Source organism: Orbicella faveolata, unplaced genomic scaffold (genome assembly GCF_042242905.1).
Source record: "Orbicella faveolata isolate gen_17 unplaced genomic scaffold, um_ofav_v1 contig_12, whole genome shotgun sequence".
NCBI classification, from domain to species: Eukaryota; Metazoa; Cnidaria; class Anthozoa; order Scleractinia; family Merulinidae; genus Orbicella; species Orbicella faveolata.
In genome coordinates this window covers 3,149,298-3,162,500 of record NW_028301539.1, presented here as the reverse complement: position 1 = coordinate 3,162,500, position 13,203 = coordinate 3,149,298, and the positions used below count along the sequence as shown (strand labels likewise).

The 13,203-nt window shown below is 40.2% G+C and overlaps 1 protein-coding gene and 2 pseudogenes across 1 annotated transcript; 1 reads left to right on the top strand and 2 right to left on the bottom strand.

Moving 5' to 3' along the window:
• The first annotated feature begins 3,640 nt into the window (after positions 1-3,640).
• Positions 3,641-4,686, top strand: LOC149116121 (uncharacterized; annotated as a pseudogene).
• A 799-nt stretch (positions 4,687-5,485) lies between these two features.
• On the bottom strand, positions 5,486-6,566 carry LOC149116120 (uncharacterized; annotated as a pseudogene).
• A 3,459-nt stretch (positions 6,567-10,025) lies between these two features.
• LOC110050428 (uncharacterized) lies at positions 10,026-13,203 on the bottom strand. Its single transcript, XM_020756342.2, has 2 exons — positions 13,110-13,203; positions 10,026-11,697 (listed from the first exon to the last, which is right to left on the bottom strand). Exon 2 carries the CDS (start codon positions 11,667-11,669, stop codon positions 10,728-10,730), a length of 942 nt encoding a protein of 313 aa, XP_020612001.1. The 5' UTR covers positions 11,670-11,697; positions 13,110-13,203; the 3' UTR covers positions 10,026-10,727.

Genomic DNA, 13,203 nt, shown 5'->3' with positions numbered 1-13,203 from the left:
AACCCAGTTGAAGACGTTTGTGGGCGGAGTTTGTTTGCGAAGCAGAAGATTTTTCCTAGGGCTGTTTTCTCGAATAATTTTTTTCGCTTGAAGCAGACAGACACTTTAAAGAGTTCCAACTCAAAGGGAATTTGTTCAATTGCCCTCAAATTTGGACAGTAGCTAGTTTAACATATAAACTACAAAAGCATGTCTGTGAATTGTTAATTTCGAAATACTTTTTCTTCGAGAGCGATTTTTGTACGATCACTCCAATTTTTTTTTATCCAATTTCGAAAATGTTCTGTAACTTTTTACTGCAATTGAATATGGCAAAACGCAGACACGTTTTTTAAGCGCTTTGGGCCCTGAAACCGAGGAAAAAATGAAATTGGCGAAAAACAAAATTCGCTTTGACTTGTAGTTTTCGAAAGGTGACTCGAGCGCTCGCATTTAGTGGTCGTGAAAAATTCGACAATTCATTCTATTGCAAAATTCTTGGTATAGTTTGATAGCCAGCTCTATGAGCTTTAATTTGATATAGGGGTTTAGGTATCTACAGCTTAAACTGCGCGCGCTACATCGCTTGCACGCGAGACACCCCTGAAGGTATACTGTAACCTTAAGGACGTTCGCGCGAAAATTTTACGGCATTGTTCTTTTTCTGAGACTTTTACCATTGTAAGATGATAAGTTAGTAATGTCAGAAATGTAAAAAACAAAAAAATGGGGGGTCACCGACTTCGTTTTGGAGAGAGCATGCCCGGAAGAACACTCTAAATATGAAAAAATCGCGATTTGTTTGCGAATAAGGCCGCAGTGTCTGTAAGCCCAAAAATATTGAAATTAGTGCTATGAAGTGAAATGTTCTCTGCCAAATATTGTTTAAGTGGACCTATTAAGTGAGGTTCCTTAAAAAACAAGTTCGCATTTAGCGACCATAGTTTCACGCGCCTTGCGGCTGCAAGATGGCAGAATTCGATGTCCCGTGGACAGAAATCTTGAATTTAATTTTTTTTAACTTCCTAAATTGATATTTTGTTCATTTTTGGACAATGTGGAGATAATTGTAAATAAAATCTGTTTCTGGAAAGAAAAGTAGGGGTCACCGAACGTCCAAAATCGTTAAATCCAAGCAAAGCTATAGTAATAGCCATCTGTCCTATCATTGTTCACGCGCGTTCATGCATGACGTGGCGTGTGAATTATTGTATTTGCGTGCGCAGAAAGGATGCGCAGAAACAATTAGCGCGAACGTACTTAACTTCTTGTAAACCTTACAATTTTGTAAGGTAATCAGTTATAACTTTTATAGGTTTAAGTATTGTTCAGTCCGTAGCTCTAAGAAAAATACGGGCAGAAATTAAGACGAAATCCGATAGAAAATCGAGCAATTTCAGGTTTTAGTGGACAAGAATCTGGTACCAGAATAATTCTAACTATTTTACAGTCATTTTTGCATTTTCTTAAAGCTAAATACATAAATAATTGCCTGAAATAACACCGAAAATTATTTCCCTTTGGAAACGAGAGAAAATAAATTTCAAAGTTCAGAGAACTTGTGCAAACACAGGCAAAATTTCATCATCAGTTTCATTTCACCAGTATTTTCAAGTGTTTCATATGAAGTTCAACATTCGTTTTCGACGTTTGGTGTTGCTAGAAATGATTTTTTTTTCTTTTGAGAAGATATTTAAAACAGTTGTACAGAAGTTTGCAATACGATGTAAACAATCTTGGTACTAGGTTTTTGTCCACTTGTTACTCGAACTTCTGGTGGATTCCGTCTTAATTACTTAATTGTCGACTCCTCATTGGGGCTTTTTAGGACCAATGTAAACAAACAATGATCAAAATAAACATAACTAGGTTAAGAATCCCAACTGGCGCGAGGCAGACCAGTTGGTTATTTGCACGCGCAGCCGAGAAGTTGAACTCGAGGCTACCGAGAACAACATCAGCTAGCGGTCAGAACGGGATTTGAACCCGGGACCTACGGATTTGAAATCCGGCGATCTAACCACTTGGCCCCGCTGCCACCCTCGAAATAAAAGTCCGTCAAAAGAAAAAATCATCATCGTCAAAATAAAACTCCGTCAAAAGAAATAATTTGTTGGCTGATTTGCTTGATCTCGGGGTCATTCTCTATTTTCCAATTGCCCATAATACACTCTGTTTGCCCCCCAAATTTTGCATAAGCTATTGTTGTGAAATACTGTTGGGAATATGCAGACCTCCCAAGAGTATTTCAGAACAATAGTTTATGCAAAATTTGGGGGGCAAACATGCATGCGTATAGGCGTTGTAAAAAGCAGACAAACGTCTCCATTTATAGATTTCAATGGATATTTAATGCCAATGTATTTAGTGAGCTAGCCGTACATACCGAAAGTAAAATGATAATTTTTACGAGTGGACCGCTGCAAGGTTTCAGACTTTTTTTTCAGGTAAATTTTGTATACAGTCGGCAAGGAGGGATGTTGCTGAAACGCAGAACTGAGAACGGGCAACGGGCAACGGGCAACGGGCAACGGGCAACGGGCAATGGGCAATGGGCAACGGGAAACGGAAAACGGGGAATGGGGAACAGGGAACGGGGAACAGGGAACGGGAGTCTGGGAAACAGTGTACAGCGGTAACCCGCCTAAGAAATCAACATGGCGGACAAAGGAAAAGAAAAGAGAACAATTTGGGGAAATGTGAGGAAGTGGTACGGAAGTGGTACTGGGAATCTGGGATAAACAAAGCATGAAATAGCGCCTGAGGAGAAAATCGAATCGATATTATCACATGCTACCCCAATCGGTCAGCACAAAATGCAGACTAGGTACAAAATGCAGACTGCAGACTGGGTACAAAACACAGACAGAGAATAAAGACTGCTTTTCTTCTGATACGTGACAACGTGTCATCTAAAAAGATACCGAGTGTCACGCAGTCGCTTTTCGGCGGTCATCTTCCAGCGACATTAGCATTATTGTCGAATTTTCCTTGCTCGTTTCTTCATATATTTTGTCTTTAACAAAGCGGCCAGGCCACAGGTTATTTATCCGCTACTCACCTGATTTGCCAGCTGACTTGCCGATCTCCGAAAGGCCGCCATGCTAGCTGTAGCATGTCAAATGCGAAGACATCGGACGACCCACGTTCAAAGATGATCATGTGTTATGTCACTCGTCCTCGATATCACACTGCGTGTTGCTATCGCGCTCAAAGTGAAAAGATATGAGTAAACTATGGAGGCTTGAAATCCCATTTAAGAACGACTGTGGCCTGACCGATTAGGGACGTAGCTTGTGATAATACTGATTCGATTTTCAGCCGGTAGAAACTCACGTTAACAACCGTACCACTTCCTCACATTTCCCCAACTTGTTCCCATTTCTTTTCCTTTGTCCCCAAACTCCTGTTCCCCGTTCCCCGTTACCAGATTTAATAACATCCCTTGAAACTCGTAACGCGTGTGAGTTTAAAGACTTTCACTGATCTTTTACTTCATGCAAGAGCCCCATCTGCCCATACAAACAATTACCTACTGTGCTCACTTTCTGACAGGGTGGACTAAGAGAAACAGATTATATTATTCCACTTTTCAAAAGACCAGTAAAACAGGAGTCTTCCCTGTTCTCACGGTTTCTGTTTTTTTTTTTCTGTTTTTTTTTGTTTTCATTTCATTTAAAGCTGACTCTTTGGCTCCAGCATGCAAAGTCTGTTGTTTTTTATCACCTTGATCCACCTTCTAAACAACTCTGCTGCCCACGGAGATGGAAATTCATGTACAAGTTGTGTTCAAATCAATGGCTGGTAAAATGCGAGTGGAGAAGAAGTTCAAAGGTAATGTCAGTGTCTCACAGCTTTCCGAAGGTGACTTCATCCGCGGAATCACTGGAGCTGAACAGAAGAACAGAAATCTGCGTGGTGCAGGATGGAGGCCATCTTCCAAGTACCGAACAGTCAGAACCAGACTACTTACGACGGATTCACAGCAGACCACATGGTCATCGATGACACTGTCCGTCCATATGGTATATCGTAACAAGGGAGAGGTGCAGGTGGGTGCCATATACACGCTTGCCACCGACTGTGATGCTTCTGTGAATTCAGTGGGCCAGGCCTTCACGCCAATCAGTACCACATTTTGTCCACACGAGTTGAGCTGGAGCGAGTATCTTTCTGTGATTGCTACAGTGAGGCGCTTTACCAATCAGGCTGGCAACTTCTGGTACGACTTGAATTCATACCACGACAACGAGATCGCAGTGGTGCCACGCTGGGTCGACCAGCTACCCACAATGTGCCGCGAGGTTTTGCTATGTTCACGTGAAGATAAATGTCAGGCGTTGGAGAATGTAATGAACGAGTTCGTGCACGATCACCTGAACAAGGAGTACGTGGAGGTCGTTGAGCGAGCTTTTCCCAACATGGGCAGCGATGTGAATAAGCAACAAACTGGTACCATCTCTGAAGTGGTTCGTGTTCAGAAAAGCAGTCACATAGTGCTATTTTCCGTTGTCGGTAGCGCTATTAGGGTGGTGCTCCTGATCATCGCGGTCGCTGTCTTGGTTTACCGCGCACGGATGATGAAGAAGAAGAAGGCAGAGAAGGGGCTGGAACCCAAGAAGGCCCAGGAAGCCTCAGCATAAATCTTGTCACAGCTGTTAGCAGAAGCTGAAAGATACAACGAGTCTTCTTCGTTTGCTTTTAGTCGAGCAATTCGCTATTTTTGCTGAAATTTATTACTTTTTGCTAGTTATGGGAATTTGATTTACCTGATTAGTTTCTGATGAACTTTAATTTGTAGATATTAATTTGCATTCTTTAAGTTACACTGAATTTACCTCGAAAAAGTAATTTCAAGACCAATTTTGTGTTTGGTTTAGCCTCGCTCGACTGTCAACTGAGACTGCTCGAGTACTTTTTCTGAGTCATTTTCTAAAGCAGAAACGGCTTTTTCGTTCTTCTTTCTGCTTCTCGTACCTGTTGAATGCCTCCATAACCATTTTTTTACCTTATCTTTTGCCCAGTTACATAAAATATTATTTTAATATTCTCAAAACTTTCCGTAATTTTAAAACACAGAGGGAAAAACGTCAATCGTGCGTCTGTCCTCTAATAGATCATAGGCGAGAACCAATCAAAACGCGAGAATAACTTGGGTTATTATATAAAACTCAATAGTGCACGCTATGGCGTTTACCATTTGTTTTATAACATAACATTGAGATATTGAAACAACAAAAGTCCTTTCATTGGACTACATCACAAAAAAAATTTTCGTGTAGTCTTACATGACAAGAGAAAACTAGCGCGCGAAAATTCATTCATGACAACCGACTGCACACCAGCAACTCGACAAAGTTTAATCACGTTTCCTGAAATATCGATCAAAATCCTCTTTCTAAGGTCTGTATTCAACAACCGTTGTAATAGTTCAGCAGAATTATGAGCAAACTGAAGAAAGTAGACAACCGTCCAAAATCATCTATGGACTGAATTTGAGATCGATTCAGAGGATGAACCGTTGAAAACAATTTGCACGTTTTGAATAGTGCATTTGCCGAAGAGCGATTTCGCTGCCACTTGTTTGGTCTGGAACGACGTGGATTGCTGAGAAGTTTCTGATGGCTGGCTGCACTGTATTGTTGGCAGAAGGAGAAAAGGCTCTCGACAAAACTTGGTTGCAGTTATGGAGCTGTGAGGTCCAAGGCCGCGAATTGTAGCTTACCAGAGACTGCCCACTGCGGTGCCCAGAAATGGCCATGATGTGGCGGTTTGAAATCCCGGCGTTGGACCAGAGAGTGATGGCAGTGGCTCTTACACAATGGTTTGTGTAGATTTTGGATAAACGTGCTTCTTCGCTGATGGTCTTCATCATTTTAGCGAGGCTGTTTATTCCAAGCGGTCGTGCTTCGTACCAAACGGCATCTAGAGCCATGTTCAGGAGCCATGTTATTTTTCTTCAGATGCTGGAAAAACGCAATACACTTTGGATTTACCCTCTAGAGATACAATTTGAGGGCCTTGTAGCCGTCACCTTGGTCTTCGGTCTTATACATTCTGGCTTCTTTTTCTGTGCTTTCAACGTCCTTTAGTCCTTCGGGATGATTCTTTGATAATTCTGAATCATCGTGACTCATGGTTGCGTAATTTCTTCCAGCCCCATCGGTTTCAAACTTGAAGCTGTTCGTTGTCAAGCTTCTTTGCCCTTCAAGGCCCCTTCTGCAGAAAAACAGGCCGACATGAAACGAAACGTTTCTCACCAAGGAAAGCGGTGACGACAAGGACAACAATTCGCTTCATTTCAGCTTCTGGAGGTCTTCTTCCTCGATAGTAGGTTTGATCGAGACATTTTCTTTGCCGCTTCGTTTTAGATTTTTTATTTGCGCACCTAGCATAAGGTTTGATCTTGCAAATCTTGGGTCAGTTGAAATTTGTAGGCCTCTGCTAAATGGTGGGGCATTGAGTATCTTTCTATCGAATGACGAAATCCCAGCAAGGTAGAATGATCTACCGTAATCTTCGCCCTTTTTCGTTCTCGCTTCTGCATAAAATCTGCGTAGGTTTTGATCAAGCTGACCCTTTTTCATCGCTTCAAACGGGGTTGAATTTGTTTTTCTGCACACCAAGCTGAAAATAACATAAAAAGAAACGGACTATCAAAATTTGGTTTGTAATGGAACTTGACTTTTTAATTTATTTTCATCTGTTATCAAAGTAAGCGCTTTTTAAAATCGTGAAAAGAGTAAATTGCCTTGAAAATGTAATTTCGTCGACGTTGTCTACGCATTAGCTGCTCTACGCATTAGCATTTAATTGGGTTTACACATAACTTAACAGGAACAATTTCTAAACATTTTATGTCTTAAATCTTTATTTCGTTTTATCTTTATCGTAAAGCCTATTGATGAGTTCGAACTAAGCTTTAATAACTTTTTGTTTACCTTTAAATGTTGACACAGACCAGTTTGTGACTTCTTTCGTCTTTTTCGAGTGTCGCTCACCTACAAGCTCTTCAAGTTCGCTTTTGCTTAAACTTGCGAATCTCTTTTTGCAGGTGGCTCGGGAAAAATGCTCCCAAACAGGTCAAAGGATGGACTTTCTGTCTCATCTTCAGACAACTGTCAAGACAGTTTCGCATTTCTGGCAGAAGGGACGTCGGCCATTACTTCGTAAACAATATCTGTCAAAATATTTGCTTTGTAAACATTAGCACACACTTCAGCAGCGTACCGGTCCATGGGCAAATAGTAGACGCTGAATTAACCAATCAGAGCGCCCGCTTTGCTTTAGTTATGTTATAAGCAGCATGGTTTAAGCGCCACGCGCACGCTGGGTTGACATAACACAATCAACTACGCTACTAAGTACACGACTAAAATGAAAGCAAAACTTTTCTATTGTGACCAAATGAAGTTTAATGAGCTTGTACTTAAACCAGGAACACCAGAACAGCAGCATATCGCTAACCAGTTACTGTTAACGTCTTCCAGCTGAAAAACTAGCTGTTATCTGTCGAAATTATACTGAAATCTAACTGTAAATATGTACCTGTAGATAGCGTAGTGCGGGCGCAAAACAAGTGCGAGATACGCAAATGTTTTGCTTACTGGGGAGGTGACAGGAAGAATGTAACGGGCGCCGTAAAAAGTTTCAAAAAGGATCAATAACTTTAAAAAACGAGTGGCTGCCCCTACATTTTATGTTATGAAATGGAAGTGGCAAGCCTTTTCAACACGTGATTAGTTTCTGGTTGCGAGCAAAAGGTATTTAGACTTTACTTTAGTTGAACCAGAGGAAGGCTGTTAGAGACGCTAAAAGCGCTGTTGAAACGATTTTGTTATCATAAAACATACCAAAAATGGTTTTTATGTTACCATTTACCATGTAGTTTTCAGATCTTTATAAATTTGTTTGCTTTTAATAAGGCGAAATCTAAGGAAATCTGTGTAGAAATAGCCTCTCCTTCTCTTTTCAGAAAATGCTGATGTCAGCATTTTTGTTGAGATTCAAGGCTAGTCATCTCGAAAAAATGCGTGGCTACCCCCTTTTTTCTTTGTGGATTTCAATAGCCCTCTCAAAGATCTTCTTTTTTCCGCGTGGTCCTAACCTGGCGCAAAAACCTTTGTATTTAGTGGACACCGTCCTTAAATAAAGATTGAAAAGAAAAATAAAAAAGGGGAAACAAAGATAAAATTATTTTAGTTAACGGAGTTAACAATTTATTGTGTATCTAATACCATAAACCAAACAATCGTGGGCTTAAGCTAATGCGTTTTGATAATAGACTTAAGGACCACACATAGTATACTGTTTAAAAGATATTATTTGTGGGATACCATACATTATACTAACAGCCATAAAAGAAGCCTCAGTTTGAATTGAAATACATTCAAAACGAAACAATAAAAACGTTTAAAAATATTTCACTCCTTATATAGTTGAAGTATACCCCAAACTATAGCTTATTATGCAGCTCTTAATTATAATGTGTGGGTTATTGTCAGATATTAACTTGACCTTAAAAGTCTAAGAGGAAAAAGTTAATTTGTAGGGGATGTTTCATATAGCAGAGGGTATGATTTTATGCTTTCAAACGACGGATCTGTCCAAGACCTTCTTGTTGTTCAAATTTGATACAAATTGGCCAAATATTGAGTATTTAATGGTATTTTGTGCCACATGGCACTCTTGGGAGTGAGAGGGTTAACATAACCATAAACAATTTTCCGTGTGTGTTTATCTATAATGCCTAAGATATATTTCGAAAAAAAAGACAATCTCACGAAGTACTTAAGAATTTTTGTGTAATGTACTCGATTTCTTTAAAGTATTGAGTACTGAAGGACAAATTTCGTAAAAAGTTACCTAGACGAGGGAATCTCCTGCAGTTCACTGTTGTGGTATGTACTGAAACAATCCACCGTAGGAAAAAGGATGGAGGCTGTACATTTTACCACAATACCTTGCGAACCTAACACAGCCCATAAGGTACTAAAAAAGCCAAATTTTTACACTATTTGTCCTTGTACTAGGGACATTGTGTATTATAGATTTGAAGATTTTATAGCTCTTCTATAAGTTTTTATGAACGTTGTTAAGGTTTTCGTGCGCTAAAAGCTATGGGTAAATGTACCAGTCGCCATCTTTTTTTGGATAATTATGATAACGAACTTTGGGGAACGGTAGTCTGTATTTTAATGTTTCCCTTTCAAAAGACATTGTAGACAGCCGTATCTTGCACTGATACGATTGCTGCCGATCAGTTATTACGTTTTTACAGGAGCTTTTATGAAATCGAGGCAAACTTACGAGGAGAAAATCTCGTGGGATCAACAAATTTTTGCCGGTTCAGGGATCAAAATTCTCATCGTTTTTGGGACCAGGAATCAAAATTTTGGGTAAAAATATGGGATCAATTACGAAACAATATACCTCGTTAGGACCCTGTGAGGTGGCAGAGGAGAGGGAAGGGAAATTTAGATCAGTTAAGGCTGGATATAGATTAAAAATTAATAATAATAAAATTTCTGCATATTTAAAATGATATTGTTTTTTCCGTATCGAGAATGGATTTGGAAGTTCGCAATCGTTTTATTGGACTCTGTAGAAGGTGGTGTCGTGTATAGAGCGCCCTAGCTCAGCAAACGAGGTACTCCGTGTCGACAAGAGCCAAAACAAGTTCAGCTGATAAGTTTATTTTAAATAAATCTTACTTCAAACTCGGCTCCTGTCTCTTCTTCGATTACTTCTTCAGGATTTCATATTTTAATATGAAAACTTTCTTCCAGATTTCGCTAACCTCACTCCTTCTTCTAAACTATTGTAGTTCTTCTAAAAAAGTACTTCTCACTAGTTTATAACATAGTGGTCAGCAAGGGTACATCAGTTATTAATGAAAAATGCCGCTGTAACTTTAATAAGGTGTCCGGTTCGGGTGTTCAGCTCTCCGGAATAAGCCTGCAGTGAGCACGTGTTGAACCGTGAAAGACGATCGAACAAAGAGGAATGCATGATAATTTGTGTTTCAGTGAGAAATAATCGAAAAAGAAGGCAAATCCAGATTTTTATTTGCACAATTATCCAGGATAATGACAGAGCGCATTTTCTTAATTGTGATGGAACAAGAAACCATGATCTTTTCTCATTTTCTCTTTTTAGAGCACATAACGAATAAAAATATCAAACTGTAATTTTAGTTTTATGTATTGGTCTAGATTATTATAAGTACCTAAGCGTAGTCAAAGATATTAAACAACCAACAATCGTCCCTTAACCCCGTGCCGTTAAAACGCTGGAAATCATTTTTCAAAATCCCCAGGGGGCATGCCCCAACTCCCCTAAAAGGGCCCGCCTTCGTCGGACACCTCTAGGAAACCCCCTTCAACAAATCCTATATCCGCCCCAGGAAAGAGAGAGTAGAGCTCAAAAACCGTTTTATTGCCATTTTACCGGCAAACTTCTTTCCTTCCCCGTGAAGCAAGTGGAATAGTGGACCCCTTGACACAAGCTAAAAAATATTTACTTTCAAAAATGTTCTGACGCAAATTCAAAGACAATCATAACTAATATCAGTTCCTTAATATCTACAAATTAAAGTTTGTCAAAACCTTATCGCGTAAATCAACTCCCTACAACTAGAAAAAGGTGCGGCTTAACTTTCATTTCAACAAAAATTGCGAACTGCTCGACTGAAAGCAAAAAAAGTAAACCCGTTTTATGGTCGCTTCTGTTAGCAGCTAAAAAAACATTTATGCCGTCATTTCCAGAGCCTTGGGTTCCGGCTCCTTCTCCGCCTTCACTCGTGCACGGTACAGCAAGACAGCTATAGCGATAATCAGTAGCGTCACCATGGCGCTACCAAAAACGGAAAACAACATTATTTGACTACTTTCCTGGAGACGAACCACTTCAGTGATGGTACCAGCTTGCTTCTTACTCACATCACCACCCATGTTGGGGAATACTCGCTCAACGACCTCCACGTACTCCTTGTTAAGATGTCCATGAACGAACTCTGCCATTACATTCTCAAGTTCCTGGCATCGATCTTGGCGTGAGCATAGCAGAAGCTGATTGCATATTTGATGGAGTTGGTCGAGCCAATGTGGTACCATTGCAGTGTCGTTGTCGTGGTATACAGAAGTATCAAACCAAAAGTAACCAGTGCGATTGGCAAAGCGACGTATTGCAGACATCAAGGTGATGTACTCACTCCAGCTCAACTCATGCGGACAGAACGTGGTGCTGATGGGCGAGAAGGCCTGGCCCGCTGCATTCACAGAAGCATCGCAGTCGGTGGCTAGCGTGTATACAGGACCCTCGCGCATTTCTCCCTTCTTACCATATGGGTGAACTGTGTGATCAATGACCATGTGGTCTGCAGTGAAGCCGTTATGGGTGGTCCTATTCTTGCCACCTACTGCAGGAAACACAGCAACCACCTTGCACCAGGCAGGGCTCCGTTGAGGTCCCGTGATTCCGAAGATGACGTCACCTTCGGAAAGCTCCGAGACATGAACAAAGCCTTTTGTCCTCTCTTCGATTTCCATTTCACCAGACACACAGGTGCCGCCTGCTCGGATTCTTGCGCTAAGACTGAGGTTAACGTCAATTTTAATGCCCGCGCGTTGACATTCCACAGAATTCATCAGAGCAAGGAGACAGACAGCATTCAGCAATGGGCGAACCATTGTGGGATCGATACACAGTGAGCACAGCCTGGAATCAGACATCAAAGCCAGAATTAAACAGTAATTGTCTCAGGCAGCGTTCACACTACTTACTTGTTTCAGAAGTGCAAAAAAAAAAAAAAGAAAAAAAAAAAAAAAAAAACGGGGATCACTGACTTCGTTTCAGAGGCAAATGTGCCATATAGAATATCCTGATTTTGTTAAACATCCACACCCTCTTAGTTCAAAAGTGTAGAATTTGAAATTCATGATCGTGCGCTGACCGGCCGATTCCAAGAGGTGAACTGAACTAGCTAGCTTTCTATTTTGGAGTTGAAAGAAAAAGAGAAGACTTTGAGTCTTGTGACAGCTGACTTAAGTCTATCGTTTGGATGTTAATTTCCCGCATGGTTGCTGACCATAAGGTTCAGCAATCGTTTCAGTAATCGTTGCCATAGATTGTTCAGTGCGCTTGTTGGTCTCAGAACTTGCTCAAGCTAAATATTTAACGTCAGCGTTCAATGTCAGATGAAAAAACGACGAATAGCCGCCGTCGTTGGCGTCCTCCAAAACACGCAGAACTTAGTCATTTTACGTTGTTGGATGGCGTTCTAGTTGCCGTTGCCGTCGTGGTTTACTTAAGCTCTCTAAAAGCTGGAAACCGGCCTTAATGCTCTCTTCAAACAAAAAATTAATAATAATTTCACAGTTTGACATATATCAACTTAGGCTCGTTAGGCTGTTGGAGGCCATTCACAACGATAATGCTTTCTTAACAGGCAACAATTAATGGACTTTGACCACAACTCTTGGGGCCTGATTCGACACTGATACACATCTTATATTCACATGATAAAGTAGCCGGTCATAGCAATATTTAGCCTGAGCTGTACTGCAGTGAAAGATCGAGAGAGACATAGAAGACAAGAAAATGAAACAAAGGGATGTCGATATAAGATAAAATGACTGCAAAGATGATCAAACGTGGGATATATATAACCAATCAATTATTTGAGAGAACAAAAGTGTTGTTCGATTCGGTATTTTCCTATTTTATTAGGTGCTCAGTGATGTTGATCATAGTTTTTCTTGTATTCTGTTTTGTCAGTTTCAAGCTCTAGGCATTTGACTGTTATATAGTAACATGACGCTAACATTAGCTATGAAACGTGATGACATTACATCGGTTATATAGTTAAATGAAGCTTGTTACTTAAAAGCTTCACTGCCTCAAGAGTAAATGATCGTGGGTCGCTGCAAGTTGATCAACTTTCTGTTGGCCTTGATGAATAATTAACGAAAACAGAAACGTTATTACACGAAAAATAAAAAAAAAAAATGCTGAGCAAGACTTGCAAATTAAAGAAAGAATCTTTTCTTCTTAAAAAGTTAAAACAGAAATAAGCTGCAATTGTCGAAATCACATTTTATGATGTTAATATTACAAAGTGGTTTTCCTACCTCAAAATGTAACACGACTAACGACAAAAACAGCTGAAAGTTATTGTAGAGCCTCCTTGAATTACTGAATTGTGCAAAAGAAACGTCGGGTTAT

Bases quoted from the DNA above. Each gene is read 5' to 3' on its own strand.
- LOC110050428 (XM_020756342.2), bottom strand. From the start codon at position 11,669: ATGGTTCGCCCATTGCTGAATGCTGTCTGTCTCCTTGCTCTGATGAAT.